General features: G+C 35.7%; 1 protein-coding gene across 1 annotated transcript in view; it reads right to left on the reverse strand.

The window, feature by feature from the left end:
• Positions 1-18,245, reverse strand: part of ctif (CBP80/20-dependent translation initiation factor) — a 75,508-nt gene that overhangs the window by 34,594 nt on the left and 22,669 nt on the right. Inside the window, exons 2-8 of the mRNA XM_073824060.1 lie at positions 16,669-16,884; positions 14,308-14,379; positions 12,311-12,433; positions 12,159-12,229; positions 9,282-9,386; positions 7,532-7,607; positions 7,403-7,425 (exon numbers count right to left, since the gene is read on the reverse strand). Coding sequence (XP_073680161.1) covers positions 7,403-7,425; positions 7,532-7,607; positions 9,282-9,386; positions 12,159-12,229; positions 12,311-12,433; positions 14,308-14,379; positions 16,669-16,848 — 650 coding nt within the window. The 5' untranslated portion in view covers positions 16,849-16,884. The remainder of the gene's footprint in view (positions 1-7,402; positions 7,426-7,531; positions 7,608-9,281; positions 9,387-12,158; positions 12,230-12,310; positions 12,434-14,307; positions 14,380-16,668; positions 16,885-18,245) is intronic.

Consider the following 18,245-nt stretch of genomic DNA (forward strand, 5'->3'; position numbering starts at 1 on the left):
TGATTTCTGAAGGATCATGTGACTAGAGAAAAGATGCTAAAATTCAGCTGTGGAATCACAAAAATAAATTACATTTTAAAATATATTCAAATAGAAAGCAGTTATTTTAAATAGTAAAAATATTTCAAAATTTTAGTGTTTTTGCTGTACTTTGCTGCATTTGAATAAATGCAGGCTTGGTGAGCAGAAGAGACTTCTTTAAAAATCTTACTTATTCATGTTAGTTAACAGGCTACAAACCAATGTGCAATACTTTTATACTTCTATATATTGCTTATGAGTCAAAACATATGACGCAAAAAGCATGAAATCAGTGTTTTCACTCGAAATACAGACAGAGGTGACACTCATACACACGTTTGATCAACAGTATATATACAACTTACCAGTCAAAAGATCTCTTCTGCTCACCAAACCTGCATTCATTTGATCTAAAGTACAGCAAAAACTGTCAAATTTTGAAATATTTTTACTATTTAAAATAACTGGTTTCTATTTGAATATATTTGAAAATATAATTTATTCCTGTGACTTCCAGCTGAATTTTTAGCATTGTTACTCCAGTCATATGATCTTTCAGAAAGCATTCTAATATTTAGATTTGCTGCTTTTATTATTATTATGTTGAAAACAGCCGAGTAGAGTTTTTTCGGGTTTCTTTGATGAATAGAAAGTTCAGAAGAACAGCATTTATCTGAAATAGAAATCTTTTGTAACATTACAAATGTCTTTATCCTTACCTTTTATCCTCTCAAATTAAAGCAATTTGCTAAATAAAAGTATTCATTTCCATAGTTTCATTTCCAAACAAAGAAATTTTGAATGGTAGTGTATAATGTTACAAAAGCTTTTTATTTTAGATAAATGCCGATCTTTCTATTCATCAAAGAATCCTGTAAAAACTGTACTTAAATGTTTTATTATTAAAAAATAGTAAATAATACAATTTCTCTTGAGCAATAAATCAGAATATTAGAATGATTTCTGAAGGATCATGTGACTGGAGTAATGATGCTAAAAATTCAGCTGTGAAATCACAAAAATAAATTACATTTTAAAATATATTCAAATAGAAAACTGTTATTTTAAATAGTAAAAGTATTTTAAAATGTTACTGTTTTTGCTGTACTTTACTGCATTTGAATAAATGCAGGCTTGGTGAGCAGAAGAGACTTCTTTAAAAAAAAAAAAAAACATTAAAAATCTTACTTAATTTATATTAGTTAACTATATTAGTTAACAAGCTACAAAACAATGCAAAATACTTTTATACTTCTATACATATTGCATATTGCTAGTTTGTTAACTGTTAATAAGACCTTTAGTCATATTTACCAGTAACATTCTCATTTGTGACCCAGGAGGACAAAACCATTCATAATTATATATTTTTTTTATTTTTGTTTCCCAAAAATTGGGATTCATACATCATCTGAAAGCTGAATAAATAAGCTAATTTTCTAGAATACAGCAATATTTGGCCAAGATACGACTATTTGAGGGCGCAAAAAAATGTAAATATTGAAAAAAATGTTGTCCAAATTAAGTTCTTAGCAATGCATATTAATCAAAAATTAAGTTTTGATATATTTACGGTAGGACATTTACAAAATCTCTTCATGGAACATGATCTGTACTTAATATCCTAATGATTTTTGGCATGAAAGAAACATCTGTAATTTTGACCCATACAATGTATTTTTGGCAGTGGCTGCAAACATAAGTGTGCTACTTATGACTGGTTTTGTGGTCCAGGGTCACATTTGTCAACATTAGCTACATGCATTAGATAACATTAACTAACAATGAACAATAAGCCTACAGCATTAAATAATCTTAAATGTTACTTTTAACAGTTGCTAATGACTTTTTAAAATCAAAACGTGCATAAAAATCAGTTAATGTGTTGACTAAGATTACTAATTGGCAATTGCTGTTTAAGTATATATTCCTCATTGTTAGTTTGCGAGAAGTGTTACCGATTTAACTTCAGGGTCAATGTACAGTTCATTAATCCATCAGGACGGAAACAGACAGACTGACTCTGACCTTATTGGAAACGAAGCCTATTTTGTGGGAATAATGGGAAGAGTGAACGTGATAAAACACACACACACACACACACACACACACACACACACACACACACACACACACACAAGTCTCCATCTGTAATCTAAGACCTCACTGACCTCTTGTGTGTGTGTGTGTGTGTGTGTGTGTGTGTGTGTGTGTGTGTGTGTGTGTGTGTGTGTGTGTGTGTAACTTAAATTATTCATGCCAACAAGCATTTCAGACGACTCTAACAGTGAAGATTCTTCAACTCAAACTCATTATAAACAACTGTCAGTCTAGTATGCAAATGAGCGCTGTTGTGATTGGCTGAGCTCACATTGTTGTCTGGACCTTTTTCACAGTTTTTGATGAGGATGATAATAAATATCATCATATAAGTTTTTTTTTTTACAGAAATGATTTTTTCTTCAGCAGGGATGCATTAATTGATCAAAAGTGCCATTAAAGACGTTTATGTTGCACAAGATTTCTTTTTTAAATAAAAACGGTTCTTTTAACTTTAAATTTTTCTGGATTTCCTGATGAATCAAATGTATCAGTTTCCACAAAAATATTAAGGAACACAACTGTTTTTATTGAGCAACAAATCAGCATATTAGAATGATTTCTGAAGGATCATGTGACACTGAAGACTTATGTAATGAGGCTAAAAATTCAGCTTTGATCACAGGAATAAATTACAGTTTACAATATATTCACATCAAAAACAGCTTTTTTAAACTAAAAATATTTTTACAATTTTAGCGTTTTACTGTATTTTTGATCAACTAAATACAGCTTTCTTTTACAGAAATTATTATATTGATTTAGGTAGAATGCATTAAATTGATCAAAAGTGACGTTAAAGACATTTATGTTGCACAAGATTTCTTTTTGAAATAAAAACGGTTCTTTTAAACTCTTGATTCATAAAGAAATCCTGAAAAATTAAGTGCATCACAGATCCGCAAAGATTGTTTTACTTGAGCTACAAATCTGCATATTAAAATGATTTCTGTAGGATCATGTGACATTGAAGACTGATGTAATAATGCTGAAAATTCAGCTTTGATCACATGAATAAATTATATTTTATAATACATTCTGTTATTTGATCAAATAAATACAGATGTTTTTTTTACAGAAATGAGTATTATAATTCAGTAAGTATGCATTCAGTTGATCAAAAATGATATTAAAGACATTTATGTTGCACAAGATTTCTTTTTGAAATAAAAACTATTCTTTTAAACTTTTGATTCATTAAGAAATCCTGAAAAATTAAATGTATCAGTTTTCACAACTTTTTCTTTTAACTTGAGCTACAAATCTGCATATTAAAATGATTTCTGAGGGATCATGTGACACTGAAGACTGGAGTAATGATGCTGAAAATTCAGCTTTGCATCACAGGAATAAATTACATTTTATAATATATTCACATACAAAGCAGCTATTTTTACTGTATTTGTAATCAAATAAATACAGCCTTGGTGAGCAGAAGAGACTTTTCTAACACTATACTTTAACATATTTCTACCGCCTCTCTCTATATTTTTTTCCTCTTTTGTAAATGTCATGGAAATCCAGTAGCCTTTTGTCTTTAATCTTCTGCTTTTGGAGAAAATAGAAACACCAAAATAATATTTGCTATGGTTTCCCCATGTACCTCTATAGAAGTTTACTCAACTATAATTTTCTTCCATGTTCTAACCCAAAAAAGTGTTCACTTTTACATCCAACAGTCTGCACGTTTTCCTTTAACGTGTTTAAATAAATAGACGCAAGTAAAATCACAGAGAACAAGGGAAAGACAACAGATCACTTGAGTAAGAACAATGGCTGGCATCACACACACTCCACCCTGTCTGCCAGCAACGCGTCCAGACGCTGCCGCAGATATGACCTTCTGACCCGCCACTGCCACGCTAGCAACATCCTCCTGGGTGGATCCAAAAACTCACTGGCAGCCAGACACACCAGAAAGAAGAAAAGAGAAATCTATGCCAAATGACAGTTTATTGGTGATGACAATATGAAAGCACTAGATGGCGCCATTCTTTTAGTCTTTTTTTACTTTGAGAAAAAAGCTAGAATTGCAAGAAAGTCATGATTTTGAGAATAATGTCAGAATTGTGTGAAGTAAACTTGGAATCATGAAGAAAAAGTTTGAATAGTAAGAAAAAAGTCAGAATTGCAAGAAAAAATCTGAATTGTGAGAAAAAAAATTGGGAATGGAAAGAAATAAGCTCGTAATTGCAAGAAAAAAGTTATAATTGCAAGAAAATAAACTCGCAATTGCAAAAAAGTCACAATTGTAAGACAAAGTCGGAATTGTGAGAAAAGTTAGAATTGCAAGAAATAAACTTGCAATTGCAAGAAAAAAAGTCTGAATTATAAGAAAAACTATTTGGAATTGCAAGAAATAAGATCGTAATTGCAAAAAATTAACTTGCAATTGTGAGAAAAAAGTCTGAATTATGAAAACAATTTTTGGAATTGCAAGAAATAAGATTGCAATTGCAAGAAAAAAAGTCAGAATTGCAAGAAACAAAGTAAGAATTGCAGAAAAATAAACTTGCAATTGCAAGAAATTCAGAATTGCAAACATTACACTTGCAAATGCAAAAAAAGTCATAATTGAATTGTGAGGAAAAAGTCTGAATCGCAAGAAATTAAACATGCAATTGCAGGAAAGTCAGAATTGTGAGAAAAGAAGTCAGAATTGCAGGAAATAAACGTGCAATAGTGAAAGAGTCAGAATTGCAAGAAAATAGTCAGAATTGCAGAAAATAAACTTGCAATAGCGAGAAAGTCGCAATTGCGAGAAAAAGTTAGAATTGTGAGAAAAAAATGTATTTGCAAGAAATAAGCTCATAATCGCAAAAGAAAAAAAAGTCAGAATTGCGAGAAACAAAGTAAGAAATGCAGAAAAAATTGCAAGAAAGTCAGAATTGCAAACATTACACTTGCAAATGCAAAAGTCATAACTGTGAGAAATAAACTGAGAATAATGTCAGAATTGTGTGAAGTAAACTTGAAATTGTGAGGAAAGAGTCTGAATCGCAAGACATTAAACGCGCAATTGCAGGAAAGTCAGAATTGCAAGCAATACACTCGCAATTGCAAAGAAGTCATAATTGTGAGAAAAGAAGTCAGGATTGCAGGAAATAAACGTGCAATAGTGAAAGAGTCAGAATTGCAAGAAAATTTAGAATTGAAAGAAATAAACTTGCAATTGTGAAAAAAAGTCTGAATTGTGAGAAAAAAATGGGAATTGCAAGTAATAAGATCGTAATTGCAAGAAAATAGTCAGAATTGCAGGAAATAAACTTGCAATAGCGAGAAAGTCGCAATTGCGAGAAAAAAGTTAGAATTGTGAGAAAAAAATGGAATTGCAAGAAATAAGCTCATAATCGCAAGAAAAAAAAGTCAGAATTTCAAGAAAAAAATGGAAATGGCAAGAAATTAGCTCGTAATTGGAAGAAAAAAGTCAGAATTGCGAGAAACAAAGTAAGAATTGCAGAAAAATAAACTTGCAATTGCAAGAAAGTCAGAATTGCAAACATTACACTTGCAAATGCAAAAAAGTCATAACTGTGAGAAATAAACTGAGAATAATGTCAGAATTGTATGAAGTAAACTTGAAATTGTGAGGAAAAAGTCTGAATTGCAAGAAATTAAACGCGCAATTGCAGGAAAGTCAGAATTGCAAGCAATACACTCGCAATTGCAAAAAAGTCAGAATTGTGAGAAAAGAAGTCAGGATTGCAGGAAATAAACGTGCAATAGTGAAAGAGTCAGAATTGCAAGAAAATTTAGAATTGAAAGAAATAAACTTGCAACTGTGAAAAAAGTCTGAATTGTGAGAAAAAAATGGGAATTGCAAGTAATAAGCTCGTAATTGCAAGAACATAGTCAGAATTGCAGGAAATAAACTTGCAATTGTGAGAAAAAAGTTAGAATTGTGAGAAAAAAATGGAATTGCAAGAAATAAGCTCGTAATTGGAAGAAAAAAGTCAGAATTGCGAGAAAAAAAGTTAGAATTGCAAGAAATTAAACTCACAATTACCCAAGAAAGTCAGAATTGCGAGCAATACACTTGCAATTGCAATTGCAATTGCAAAAAAAAAAAAAAAAAAAAAATCATAACTGTGAGAAAAGGAGTCAAAATTGCAGAAAATAAATAATTGCAAATTCGGTATTGTGAGGAAAAAAGATGACAAAGTACATACTGACATAGACTAATTATAGGTTTATAAACATTCGGAATGCGTGTGCATCATGGTTGCTGAAAACCCAGGAAAAAGACAGCAATTACAACTAGAGAATTACAAGGATACGGTACAAAATAGTTAGATTTAAAAAAAAAAAAAAAAAGAATATACAGTAGATTATCATTATCAGATGTCATTTTCAAGATGTTCTCCACTTATTACAAGATTTTGCCGACCCAGTGATAGGCACTGTTATTCAACTAAACTTACAGATCCAAAACAGGGATGACGTTTTTTTTTTTTATGGGTGGCAGAAAACAATATTTTAGAGTTAAATCGAGTTATAAAGTCAGAATTAGCAGATATAAACTTGCATTTGTAAGAAAAAAGTCAGAATTGTGAGATAAAATAAATAAATGTAATGCAAAAATATTAACGGTAATAGATTTAAATAATATTTCATGCTGTAACTGTGGGGCTAACACAATACATCTTCTATGAACAGCATATCAATATTATGACCTATCGTTTAAATCAAAATGATGCTTTAAAATTATGCAGTTTTCATCCATAGCCTGTCTCTTTCAACATCTGCATTTCGCTTTAAATGGTGTCTTTGATGGCAGTATTTTATAAAAATGGTTTGCATTCCGATTTTGACATCAAAAGGCACAAAAATATATATTTTTCTCTTATTCCATGGATTTTAGTCATTTACCTCCACTTATTACCAGAGTTTCAGAGTGACGTCTACTCTAAATTGATCTATACTACTGCATCAACAGCTTTGTTTAGTACCAATGTACTTTGTATTAATATTTTCTATACACATTTTGTTTACAGTTTATTTTTTACTTAAATCTTTGGTAATTTTGTTGTTTGTTCTTGTCAATCTTTTAAGTATATACAATCTTTTATAGTTTACACAGGAACAAAAGGAATGGAGACAAAGTCAATTTAGCATTAAAATATGCAAGCACAATAGTCTACCATTCACAATCCTGAGCAGAAATGACCATTTTACAAGAGCCAAGTCCAGTAATATCACCCACACTGTTCGTATCATCCTTTCACCACTAGATGTCAGTGTTGGATCAGTTCAAATAAATCATGTTCCAGCTTCTCTCCACCAGAGGACGCTCTTCTCTACACACTAATGGCACACAGCAGAACATATCTTTTCTTCAAATGCTTTTTCCTGATTGCAGACAGACTCCAGAAGAATTAAGGAAGAATCAAAGCTCAAGCTAATTTCTTACCGGCAGGCTGGGCAGGAATTTCTCCATGTTGTCCAGGTCGATACCATCATCATCGTCGAATTTGCCCTTTATCATCCTGTGAACAGACAGACATGACAAGATTTGGCATAATGTGTTTTTTTGAGGAGTAATATTTGATACATCAGGTTTTTATGGCTCATCAAGTATGACATGGTGAGAATATGAAGGAAAACAAAAATATTTATGTGACCCTGGACCACAAAACTAAAGTAGTCTTAAGTAGCATGGGTATGTGTGTCAGTATATGGCTATATAGCCAAAAATACATTGTATTGGTCAAAATGATTAATTTTTCTCTTATGCCAAAAATCATTAGGATATTAAGTAAAGATCATGTTCCATAAAGATATTTTGTAAATTACCAACTGTAAAGATATCAAAACTGAATTTTTAATTAGTAATATGCATTGCTAAGAACTTCATTTGGACAACTTTAAATACGATTTTCTAAGCGTTTCGATTTTTGCACCCTCAGATTACAGATGTTCAAATAGTTGTATCTCAGCCAAATATAATCCTCTCTTGACAAACCATACATCAGTGAAAAGCTTATTTACTCATCTTAGATCTCAATTCTCTGAATAAAAACAGATTTTGTGGTCCATGGTCACATATAGACAAAAAGTGATGAAAAATGATTAAAAAAAAAACAAAACAATTAATGGTCACTTTATATCTCCAATTATATGCCTCAGTAAGACAAAATGTACATGCTTCAAACATATAATGCAATGTAATCCAATGACGATTGAGAGATGAACAAATAAACACTCCTCTTAAGCCTGTGGATCATATCTAAAAATCACACTTTAATAATTAAAAAAATGTTTGTATGGATAATCAACTTCAGGCCAGTAAGTGTTTATCTTGAAATATTACAATCAATGTATGTGACCCTGGACTTAAGCAGCCAAAAATACATTGTACAGGTCAAAATGATAAATTTTTCTTTTATGCCAAAAATTATTAGGATATTAAGTAAAGATCATGTTTCATCAGTATATTTTGAAATTTCCTACTGTAAATATATGAAAACTTAATTTCTGATTAGTAATATGCATTGCTAAGAACTTCATTTGGACAACTTTAAAGCTGATTTTCTCAGTATTTAGATTTTTTGCACCCTCAGATTATACATTTTCAAATAGCTGCATCTCAGCCAAATATTGTCCTATCCATACATCAACGGAAAGCTTATTTCATCAGCTTTTGGATGATGTATAAACCTCAATTTAAAAAAAATTGACCCTTATGACTGCTTTTGTGGTCGAGGGTCACATATACGTTTCCTTTATAAAAAATAACCCATTTTCACAGCACAAAGACACATCTGTCCAATTATACTAAAATGCTTTTTATTTGCTAAAACTATAAACTATCAATCAGGTTTTTAATTTTTGATTAAGTTGAGGCCTTAGAAATGTACATCAAATATGACACAGTAGTCTTTTTTAGGGTTAAATTCTCTCAATGCATCCATTTCTCATTCCTCCAGTAGAGGGCATTAAGGAGCCGAGCGCCACATAAACACACAGCCACACCCCATTACAGCTCACAACAATACCGAACACTGAAAACGCAGATCTGCATACAAATTTACCTCAAATTAAAGCATCAGTCTAAATAAACTTGTATAAATGCATTGAGTGCATTACTGTGAAGTGATTCCGACTGCATCTCTGTATGTGTGACCTGAGGTCAGTGTTATTGAAGGTATTGTCTGTCATACCCCTCTCTGTCGATGTGCGGGAGGTGTTTTGGTGTCCCTCTGTACGGCCTTCTGTGAAACTGTGAGAAATCCAGTTTCTCCGGCTGCATGTCCCACGTAGCGCCTCTGTGAACACGAACATAGACATTAATACACAAACAATAGGAATATCCTTTACTACTGTATATTTACACTTAAACCTAAAAAGTCACATTGTAGCCCAAAAATAAAACGCTGAAAGCTTTATTAAATGCAACGTGACAAGCTCATTCAAAGCTTCCATTTCTCCCTGTTCCAGGACTGTTGCACTAATCTGCTGAAACTCGAGACATACTGATATGCTTAAATCTCTGTGGAGACGCTAATTAGCTCAGGCACTTTTTCTTTTTCTTCCTAAAATCCACGGAATAAATAAAGACCCTCAGAGCTTGTTTTGAAAGGCGATATGAAGCTCTGAACAGATTATAGTGGCGTAACTCTGCAAACTAAACTGAAAGATCTAGAGAAAACTAAAACACGGCTTATGAAATCTATAACATACAAAAGTTTGTGGGCAATTTTTTTTTTTTTTGATATTTTGAAATGAATAGCTTTAATCTGCAAGGATGCATTAAAATGTTCAGAAGTGACAGTAAAGACATGTTGCTAAAGATATCTATTTCAAATAAGTGCTGTTCTAGTATTCAGCTACTTTCTATTCATCAAGGAATCCTGAAAAATCAAATGTATCATTGTTTCCACAAAAACTATTGGACTACTGGACTAAAAAGGCTTATCTATTTCAAATAAGGAATGTTCTTATGAACTTTCTATTCATCAAGGAACCCTGAAAAATCAAATGCATCATTGTTTCCACAAAAAATATTTGTCAGCACAACTGTCTTCAACATTTATTGCAAAAAAAAGGCTTATCTTACTTAGTATTTTTGTCTTGTTTCTAGCCAAAATATCTAAAAATTCTTAAATTAAGATGCGTTTACTGGATAAGCAAAATTACATAAGATATAGATGTTTTTTTATTCTAAAGAAATTAATAGCTTTATTCTGCAAGGATGCATTAAATTGTTCAGAAGTGACAGTAAAGACATGTTGCTAAAGATATCTATTTCAAATAAGTGCTGTTCTATTCAGCTACTTTCTATTCATCAAGGAATCCTGAAAAATCAAATGCATCATTGTTTCCACAAAAACTAGTGGACTACTGGACTATTAAAACTGTTTTCAACATTTACTGCAAAAAAAAAAGGCTTATCTAACTTATTTTCTCTTGTTTCTAGTCAAAATATCTAAAAACTCTTACATTAAGATGCATTTACTGGATAAGCAAAATTACGAAAGATATTTAGATATATGTTTTTTATTCTAAAGAAATTAACAGCTTTATTCTGCAAGGATGCATTAAATTGTTCAGAAGTGACAGTAAAGACATTTATAATGTTGCTAAAGATATCTATTTCAAATAAGGAATGTTCTTATGAACTTTCTATTCATCAAGGAACCCTGAAAAATCAAATGCATCATTGTTTCCACAAAAAATATTTGTCAGCACAACTGTTTTCAACATTTATTGCAAAAAAAGGCTTATCTTACTTAGTATTTTTGTCTTGTTTCTAGCCAAAATATCTAAAAATTCTTAAATTAAGATGCGTTTACTGGATAAGCAAAATTACATAAGATATAGATGTTTTTTTATTCTAAAGAAATTAATAGCTTTATTCTGCAAGGATGCATTAAATTGTTCAGAAGTGACAGTAAAGACATTTATAATGTTGCTAAAGATATCTATTTCAACTAAGTGCTGTTCTTATGAACTTTCTATCCATCAAGGAATCCTGAAAAATCAAACGTATCATTGTTTCCACAAAAATATTGGACAGCACAACTGTTTTCAACATTTATTGCAAAAAAAAAAAAGCTTATCTCACTTAGTATTGTCTTGTTTCTAGTCAAAATATTTAAAAATTCTTAAATTAAGATGCATTTACTGGATAAGCAAAATTACATAATATACTTAGTCTTGTTTCCGGGGGGGGGGGGGGGGGGGACTAAATGAAGCGCATTTTGCTTAAAAGAAGCCAAATGATCTGCCAGTGGGGTATGTAAAATACTCTTGCTTTAAGAATATTTTACTTACCCCACTGGCAGATCATTTTACTTGTTTCCAGGGGGGGAAAAAACTAAACTAAGTGCATTTTGCTTAAACCAAGACTAAATATCTTGTGTCATTTTGCTTTTTTAGTAAATGCATTTTAATAAAATAATTTTTAGATATGTTGACTAGAAACAAGACAAAAATACTAAATAAGATAAGCCTTAAAAATCGGAAATGTTGCTTGACCAGCAAATCAGCATATTAGAATTGTTTCTGAAGGATCATGTGACACTGAAGACTAGAGTAATGATGCTAAAAATTCAGCTTTTCATCACAGGAATAAATTACACTTTAACATAGATTCTCATAGAAAACAGCTATTTTGAATTGCAAATATATTTTACAATTTTACAGTTATTTTTAATCTTGTAAACGCAAACTGGTGAAAACAGTTGATGCTGACTTTAGCACTGATGTTTACACACAGCTCAAATCTAACATAAGAGGAACTAGCCTCTAGTATGTGTGAGAGAAAGAGAGAGGCCTGAAGGTGACGGCCTCATTAATTAAATTTAGCCTGTGACGAGGTTTAAATTAGACTGTGAGTCAGCAGCACTAAAGCACAAGCAGAAAAACCAGAGCGGATGAAAATATTCACTGACCCCTGAAAATATGGACACATATCAACAATCTGACTGACGCATCAAAAGGAATATAGTTTTTATTTAATTGAATCATCACTAAGCCATATCACGAGTTTGGATTTATTTCAATTATTCATGCAGCCCTATGTGTGTGAATCTCACCCATGACAGTCTAGGTTTGCGGCCCAAATGTCCGTCCCCAGGACGTCGAAAGAAGTTTCTCTGTTTCCATTCTAAAACACACACATTGTGAAAGTTTAAAAACATGGAAAAAAATTTCCTGATGACATCAGTGCATGTCTATATTATCTTACCTTCGCTGGGGCTCTGAACTGGTTGTTACGTCCTCGGCTGCCTGATCTAGAACCAGAACCTTGTCGAGAACCTGAACTGGGTCTAGAACCGGTGCTGCCATTGCTGCTGTGCTCCCAATCATCCTAAAAGACAGACAAGATTCATTCAGATTCAGACGCTGGAGGTTAACATGGATGCATTTACTAAATCATTCAACATATACAGACTACATTTAAAAAGTAAAAAATAAATAAATAAATTTAAGTTACTTAAATTCATAAGGACTCCTCTGCTCTGAAGACTTTTTAAGGACTTCAATTGTGGAAGCACAAATTACTCCATCTCCAAAATAAGGTTTCCTGATAATTTACTTACTCCCATGTCATCCAAGATGTTCATGTGTATCGTTCTTCAGTCACAAAGAAATTACGTTTTTTTGTGGAATACAGTCCAGGATTTCTCTCTATATAGTGGACTTCAATGGTGCTCAATGGATTGAAGGTTAAAAAAGCAGTTTCAGTGCAGCTTCAAAGAACTCTAAACAATCCCAGCCGAGGAACAAGGGTCTTATCTAGCTAAACGATTGTTCAATAGTGTATAAATATTTATATTTTTTAAGAAAATTACCGAAACTGCATTTTTAACCTTCAATCCGTTGAGCACCATTGAAGTCCACTATATGGAGAAAAATCCTGGAATGGAAAGTTTTCCTCAAAAAACCTAATTTCTTTGCGACTGAAGAAAGAAAAAAAATGAATATCTTGGATGACATGGGGGTGAGCGAATTGTCAGGAAGTTTTAATTCTGGAAGTGAAGCATCCAAAATAAATTTAATAACACAAAAATAAGCACAAATTTATTTCTGCAACACATGTTCTCACTTTGAGAATAACTAAAACTAAATTCAATCTAGAAAACACTACAAAAATATCCAGTAAAAACTATACTGATAAGGACACACTGACATTATATTAGGTAATATCACAAGAAAATATGGTGCCAAGCCTATATATAACATGCATGTTGAGTATGTCAAATGAGACATCAGATGCTTTAGAGCATGTGCAGCAGCAAAACACATGACGTCAACATAGTGAATGTTCACAGGCACGCTCAGTGACCTCATCGCATCATGTGACCTCAGACCACAATACTGTCACTGTGCAATTCACAATGCTCTCTCACACACTGGAAAACAACACATACACACAACATACATGCAGCACACAGTGCATCTAACCTTCTCATGTGTGCCCTCTTTAATATTTAATATACACACAAATAAAGCATATGGCTGGCAGCTTTAGTCTGCCCCAGTGTCACTAATGAGGGAACATTCAGAACACAGTGATGCATCAGTCTGGATAATCACGTATATGAGATATGAACTCAGAGTTGTGAGATCTTGTGGTAGAAACAAGCTTCCACAGTATTGTACACAGAATAAAATAAATGCAGTATATCATCTCTCATTTAACAAAACTCTCAAGAGTACTTGAGGTCAAAGAGAAAGCTGACCAGAAACTGACTGACAGGCAATCAGCTAGCAGAGCTAGAAATACTTGCATACAGTGCGATGTTTGTGTCTTCATTTTAAAAAAAGCATCTAACTGCACTTTGACAAACAACATGCCATCCAGACACCTGTAATGTGCTATTTTTACAACTATGATTTGGGACGCTCTAACCCTAATCTCACACATTATTCAGGGCGGACAGTTTTGTAAACTGGGACCAAGGGCTAGTTTGAAGTTCCTTTGTTCTCTGTCTCCATCCATTAATATACTTGTCTGTAAAGTTTTATGATGACATCTGTTTCAGAACACCTAGAGTCATTTTCGAACATTTTAACACTAATGATGTCTCTGCACTGGAGGCGACTGCAACAGATGCTTTCACAGCTTCATCAGTTATAAGAAGACAAATGAGTTGACGAGCCAATCGTGTCTGGTGGGGACAGGGTGTTACAGAAGAGTTACGAATCGGACGCACATACACACACACATACAATACTCACTGGTTTGGACGAGCCCCTGCCCCGTGAGGACGACCAGCTCCCGTCAATCTTATCACTGCAGTCTTCTGTCCACTGAGAGACAGAGAGAAAGAGACAGAGACAGCTTTAGTGTCAAATTTGACTTTGTTTTGAATATTACTTGCTAAAAGAGAATCACAGGACATCATCCTCAACACAACTTTTGTGGGATAGGGTGTTTTTCACCTATGAGCTGCAGGACGGAGTGTGTTTGGTACGGGATAGGGTTTGTTTCACCCTGGAGGTGCGGAGTAGGTTGGGTTTGGTGTGGGATAGGGCGTTTTTTACCTGTGAAGTGCGGGACAGGGTGTGTTTCACCCGTAAGGAGTGGGATAGGGTGTTTTTCACCCGTGAGATGCAGGACGAGGTGTGTTTGGTGCGGAATCGGGTGTTTTTCACCCATGAGGTGCAGGATGGAGTGTGTTTGGTGCGGGATAGGGTTTGTTTCACCCTGGAGGTGCGGAGCAGGTTGGGTTTGGTGTGGGATAAGGCGTTTTTTACCCATGAGCTGCAGGACGAGGTGTGTTTGGTGCGGAATAGGATGTTTTTTACCCATGAGATGCAGGATGGAGTGTGTTAGGTGTAGGATAGGGTGTTTTTCACCCGTAAGGAGTGGGATAGGGTGTTTTTCACCCGTGAGATGCAGGACGAGGTGTGTTTGGTGCGGAATCGGGTGTTTTTCACCCATGAGGTGCAGGATGGAGTGTGTTTGGTGCGGGATAGGGTTTGTTTCACCCTGGAGGTGCGGAGCAGGTTGGGTTTGGTGTGGGATAAGGCGTTTTTTACCCATGAGCTGCAGGACGAGGTGTGTTTGGTGCGGAATAGGATGTTTTTTACCCATGAGATGCAGGATGGAGTGTGTTAGGTGTAGGATAGGGTGTTTTTCACCCGTAAGGAGTGGGATAGGGTGTTTTTCACCCGTGAGATGCAGGACGAGGTGTGTTTGGTGCGGAATCGGGTGTTTTTCACCCATGAGGTGCAGGATGGAGTGTGTTTGGTGCGGGATAGGGTTTGTTTCACCCTGGAGGTGCGGAGCAGGTTGGGTTTGGTGTGGGATAAGGCGTTTTTTACCCATGAGCTGCAGGACGAGGTGTGTTTGGTGCGGAATAGGATGTTTTTTACCCATGAGATGCAGGATGGAGTGTGTTAGGTGTAGGATAGGGTGTTTTTCACCCGTGAGGTGTGGGGCAGGTTGGCTTTGGTGTAGGATAGGGTGTTTTTTTTTTTTTTTACCTGTGAGGTGCAGGACAGGGTGCTGTGTTTCACTCGTAAGGTGTGGGACGCGGTGTGTTTGGTGTGAGACAGGGTGTGTTTTACCTGTGAGGCGCAGGATAGGGTGTTTTTTACCTGTGAGGTGTGGGATAAGATAGGATGTTTTTCACCTGTGAGGTGCAGGATGTGGTGTTTTTCAACTGTGAGGTGCAGGATAGGGTGTTTTTTACCTGTGAGGTGCAGGACAGGGTGCTGTGTTTCACTCGTAAGGTGTGGGACGGGGTGTGTTTGGTGTGAGACAGGGTGTGTTTTACCTGTGAGGTGTGGGATAGGATGTTTTTCACCTGTGAGGTGCAGGATGGGGTGTTTTTTAACTGTGAGGCGCAGGATAGGGTGTTTTTCACCTGTGAGGTGCAGGATGGGGTGTTTTTTGACTGTGAGGCGCAGGATAGGGTGTTTTTCACCTGTGAGGTGCAGGACAGGGTGGTGCGTTTCACTGTGAGACGGGCTGTGTTTGGTGTGAGACAGTGTGTGTTTTACCTGTAAGGTAGGGTGTTTTTCACCCATGAGCTGCAGGATGAAGTGTGTTTGGTGCGGGATAGGGTTTGTTTCATTTTTGGGGTGCAGGATGGAGTGTGTTAGGTGGGGGATAGAGTGTTTTTCACCCATAAGGTCCATGATTAGGCGTTTGTCACCCATGTTGTGTGGGATGGGGTGTGTTTTTTTTCCGCGAGGTGCGAGATGGGGTGTGTTTTATCTGTGATGTGCGAGATGGGATGTGCTTCACCCATGAGGTGCGGGATGGGGTGTGTTTGGTGCGGAATGGGGTGTGTTTGGTGCGGAATGGGGTGTGTTTCACCCGTGAGGTGCAGGAGAGGGTGTGTTTTATCTGTGAGGTGCGGGATGGGTTTGCTTCAACCGTGTGTTAAAGGTCGGGGTGTGTTTGGGGCAGGATAGTGTGTGTTTTTTCCTGTGAGATGTGGGATAGGGTGTGTTTGGTGTGGGATGGGGTGTGTTTTACCCGTGAGGTGCAGGAGAGGGTGTGTTTTATCTGTGAGGTGCGGGATGGGTTTGCTTCAACCGTGGGTTGAAGGACTGGGTGTGTTTGGGGCAGGATAGTGTGTGTTTTACCTGTGAGGTGTGGGACGGGGTCTTGTCCACCTCCTGGTCAGTTTCGTTTTTGTCGCTCAGGATTCCCTGCACCTGATACTCGAGCACGTAGCTGTCGATGAAGCGCTCCAGCTCCTCGATCTCCTGCGAGCGCGTGCTTCCCGCCTCTGAAGACGCTGACGCTACCGATGAGCTCTCCATGGCAACCAGCCCAGTGAGGGGAGGGAGGGACGGGAGCTGTGGGCGGAGCATAGAGAAAAAGGAAGTTTTTAGTAACGTAAAAAAATGTGAATTGACATTTCAAATGGAGAATATCCATTTTTTTATGATTATTCACAATGATTTTTATTACAATGATTTCATATGACATCCAAAAGTACATTAATGTTATGTTCAGGCCCAGCATACTGGCTGATGAGAGATTTCTATATTTTTTTAGTACATACATAACATAAAAAATGAGCTGTGGTTAAATTACTCCATTGGGTTTTGCATTACATAATGACAGCTCTGGGTGGGACGACATGCACTGCTTACACCAGGTGACAGAGAGAGAGAGAGAGAGAAAGGGAGAGTTTAATCTGGTGTTAAGTCAATACTTGAATCTTGGCCAAGCAAAGAGGATTTACAACTGGAGCAGCACCATATTACCAGCACACATCCACGATAACACACACAAGGGCTCTGTTTATACTTATAGAACACATTTGCTCATATTTAGCATGATTTGCACAGTTTAGCAACTGTTATTCATGATCTGTGCATGGATCCACTGTGTACATATTCATCATGTTCCCAAACACAGAGCATTAGAGTAACCAGAGATCTGACAGATCCAATGAAAGAAAGACATGGGCGAGACTGACAAAGCCAGAGCAGGGGAAATAGAAAGAGGAAGCACAAGCATATGGCAGGAAGTCTAACTGCTGGAGGACAATGAATGTTCTGAAGATCTACATCTGCAGCTGTTCTATCATCTGTCCAATCTATTGATTATCAATATCTGCTCTACATCACAGCTTATTCTAGTTACAAACTGACAACCTAAAGAGAAAGAAGCCAAAAAACCCACATAATCCAGGCACAGATCTTTTTATGTTATGATTAGGGGTGGATTTAGAAATTTATCAGCTTTTGACAATATTCAATACATAAATTAATCAGAGAAACCATTCAACCAAACCATAGCCAGTTAGATTAAAACTTCTTGTCTACGGGGACTTCCGGTGGCGCGTAAGTGAGAATGGCAGCATAAAATTTAGCTCTGACATCGGCCAAATACAATCCCCGGAATTCAAGTGCGTTAGTTCTTTATTGCAGAAGTTAAATTGAAGGGAAAAGAACGGGGATCAACATTTAAAATGAGGTCAAGTTCAAGAGGCACTAGAGAGAAAGAAGTTGAGAAGGGGCAGAGGGAGCTCGCCAACAAAGTCGGTCTAAGGAAAGATGGCGACATTGAAGAAGACGATGGCTCGGCGGCCGCGCTTAGCTCTATACGCAAAGCAGTGAGCGAAGCCATGACTAAAGGTATGATCGACTGGAAGTCGGAAATGAAAAAAGAACTTTCTGATTTCCGAGTGACCCTTCGGCAGGACTTA

The sequence above is a fragment of the Garra rufa genome, chromosome 19 (genome assembly GCF_049309525.1).
Source record: "Garra rufa chromosome 19, GarRuf1.0, whole genome shotgun sequence".
NCBI classification, from domain to species: Eukaryota; Metazoa; Chordata; class Actinopteri; order Cypriniformes; family Cyprinidae; genus Garra; species Garra rufa.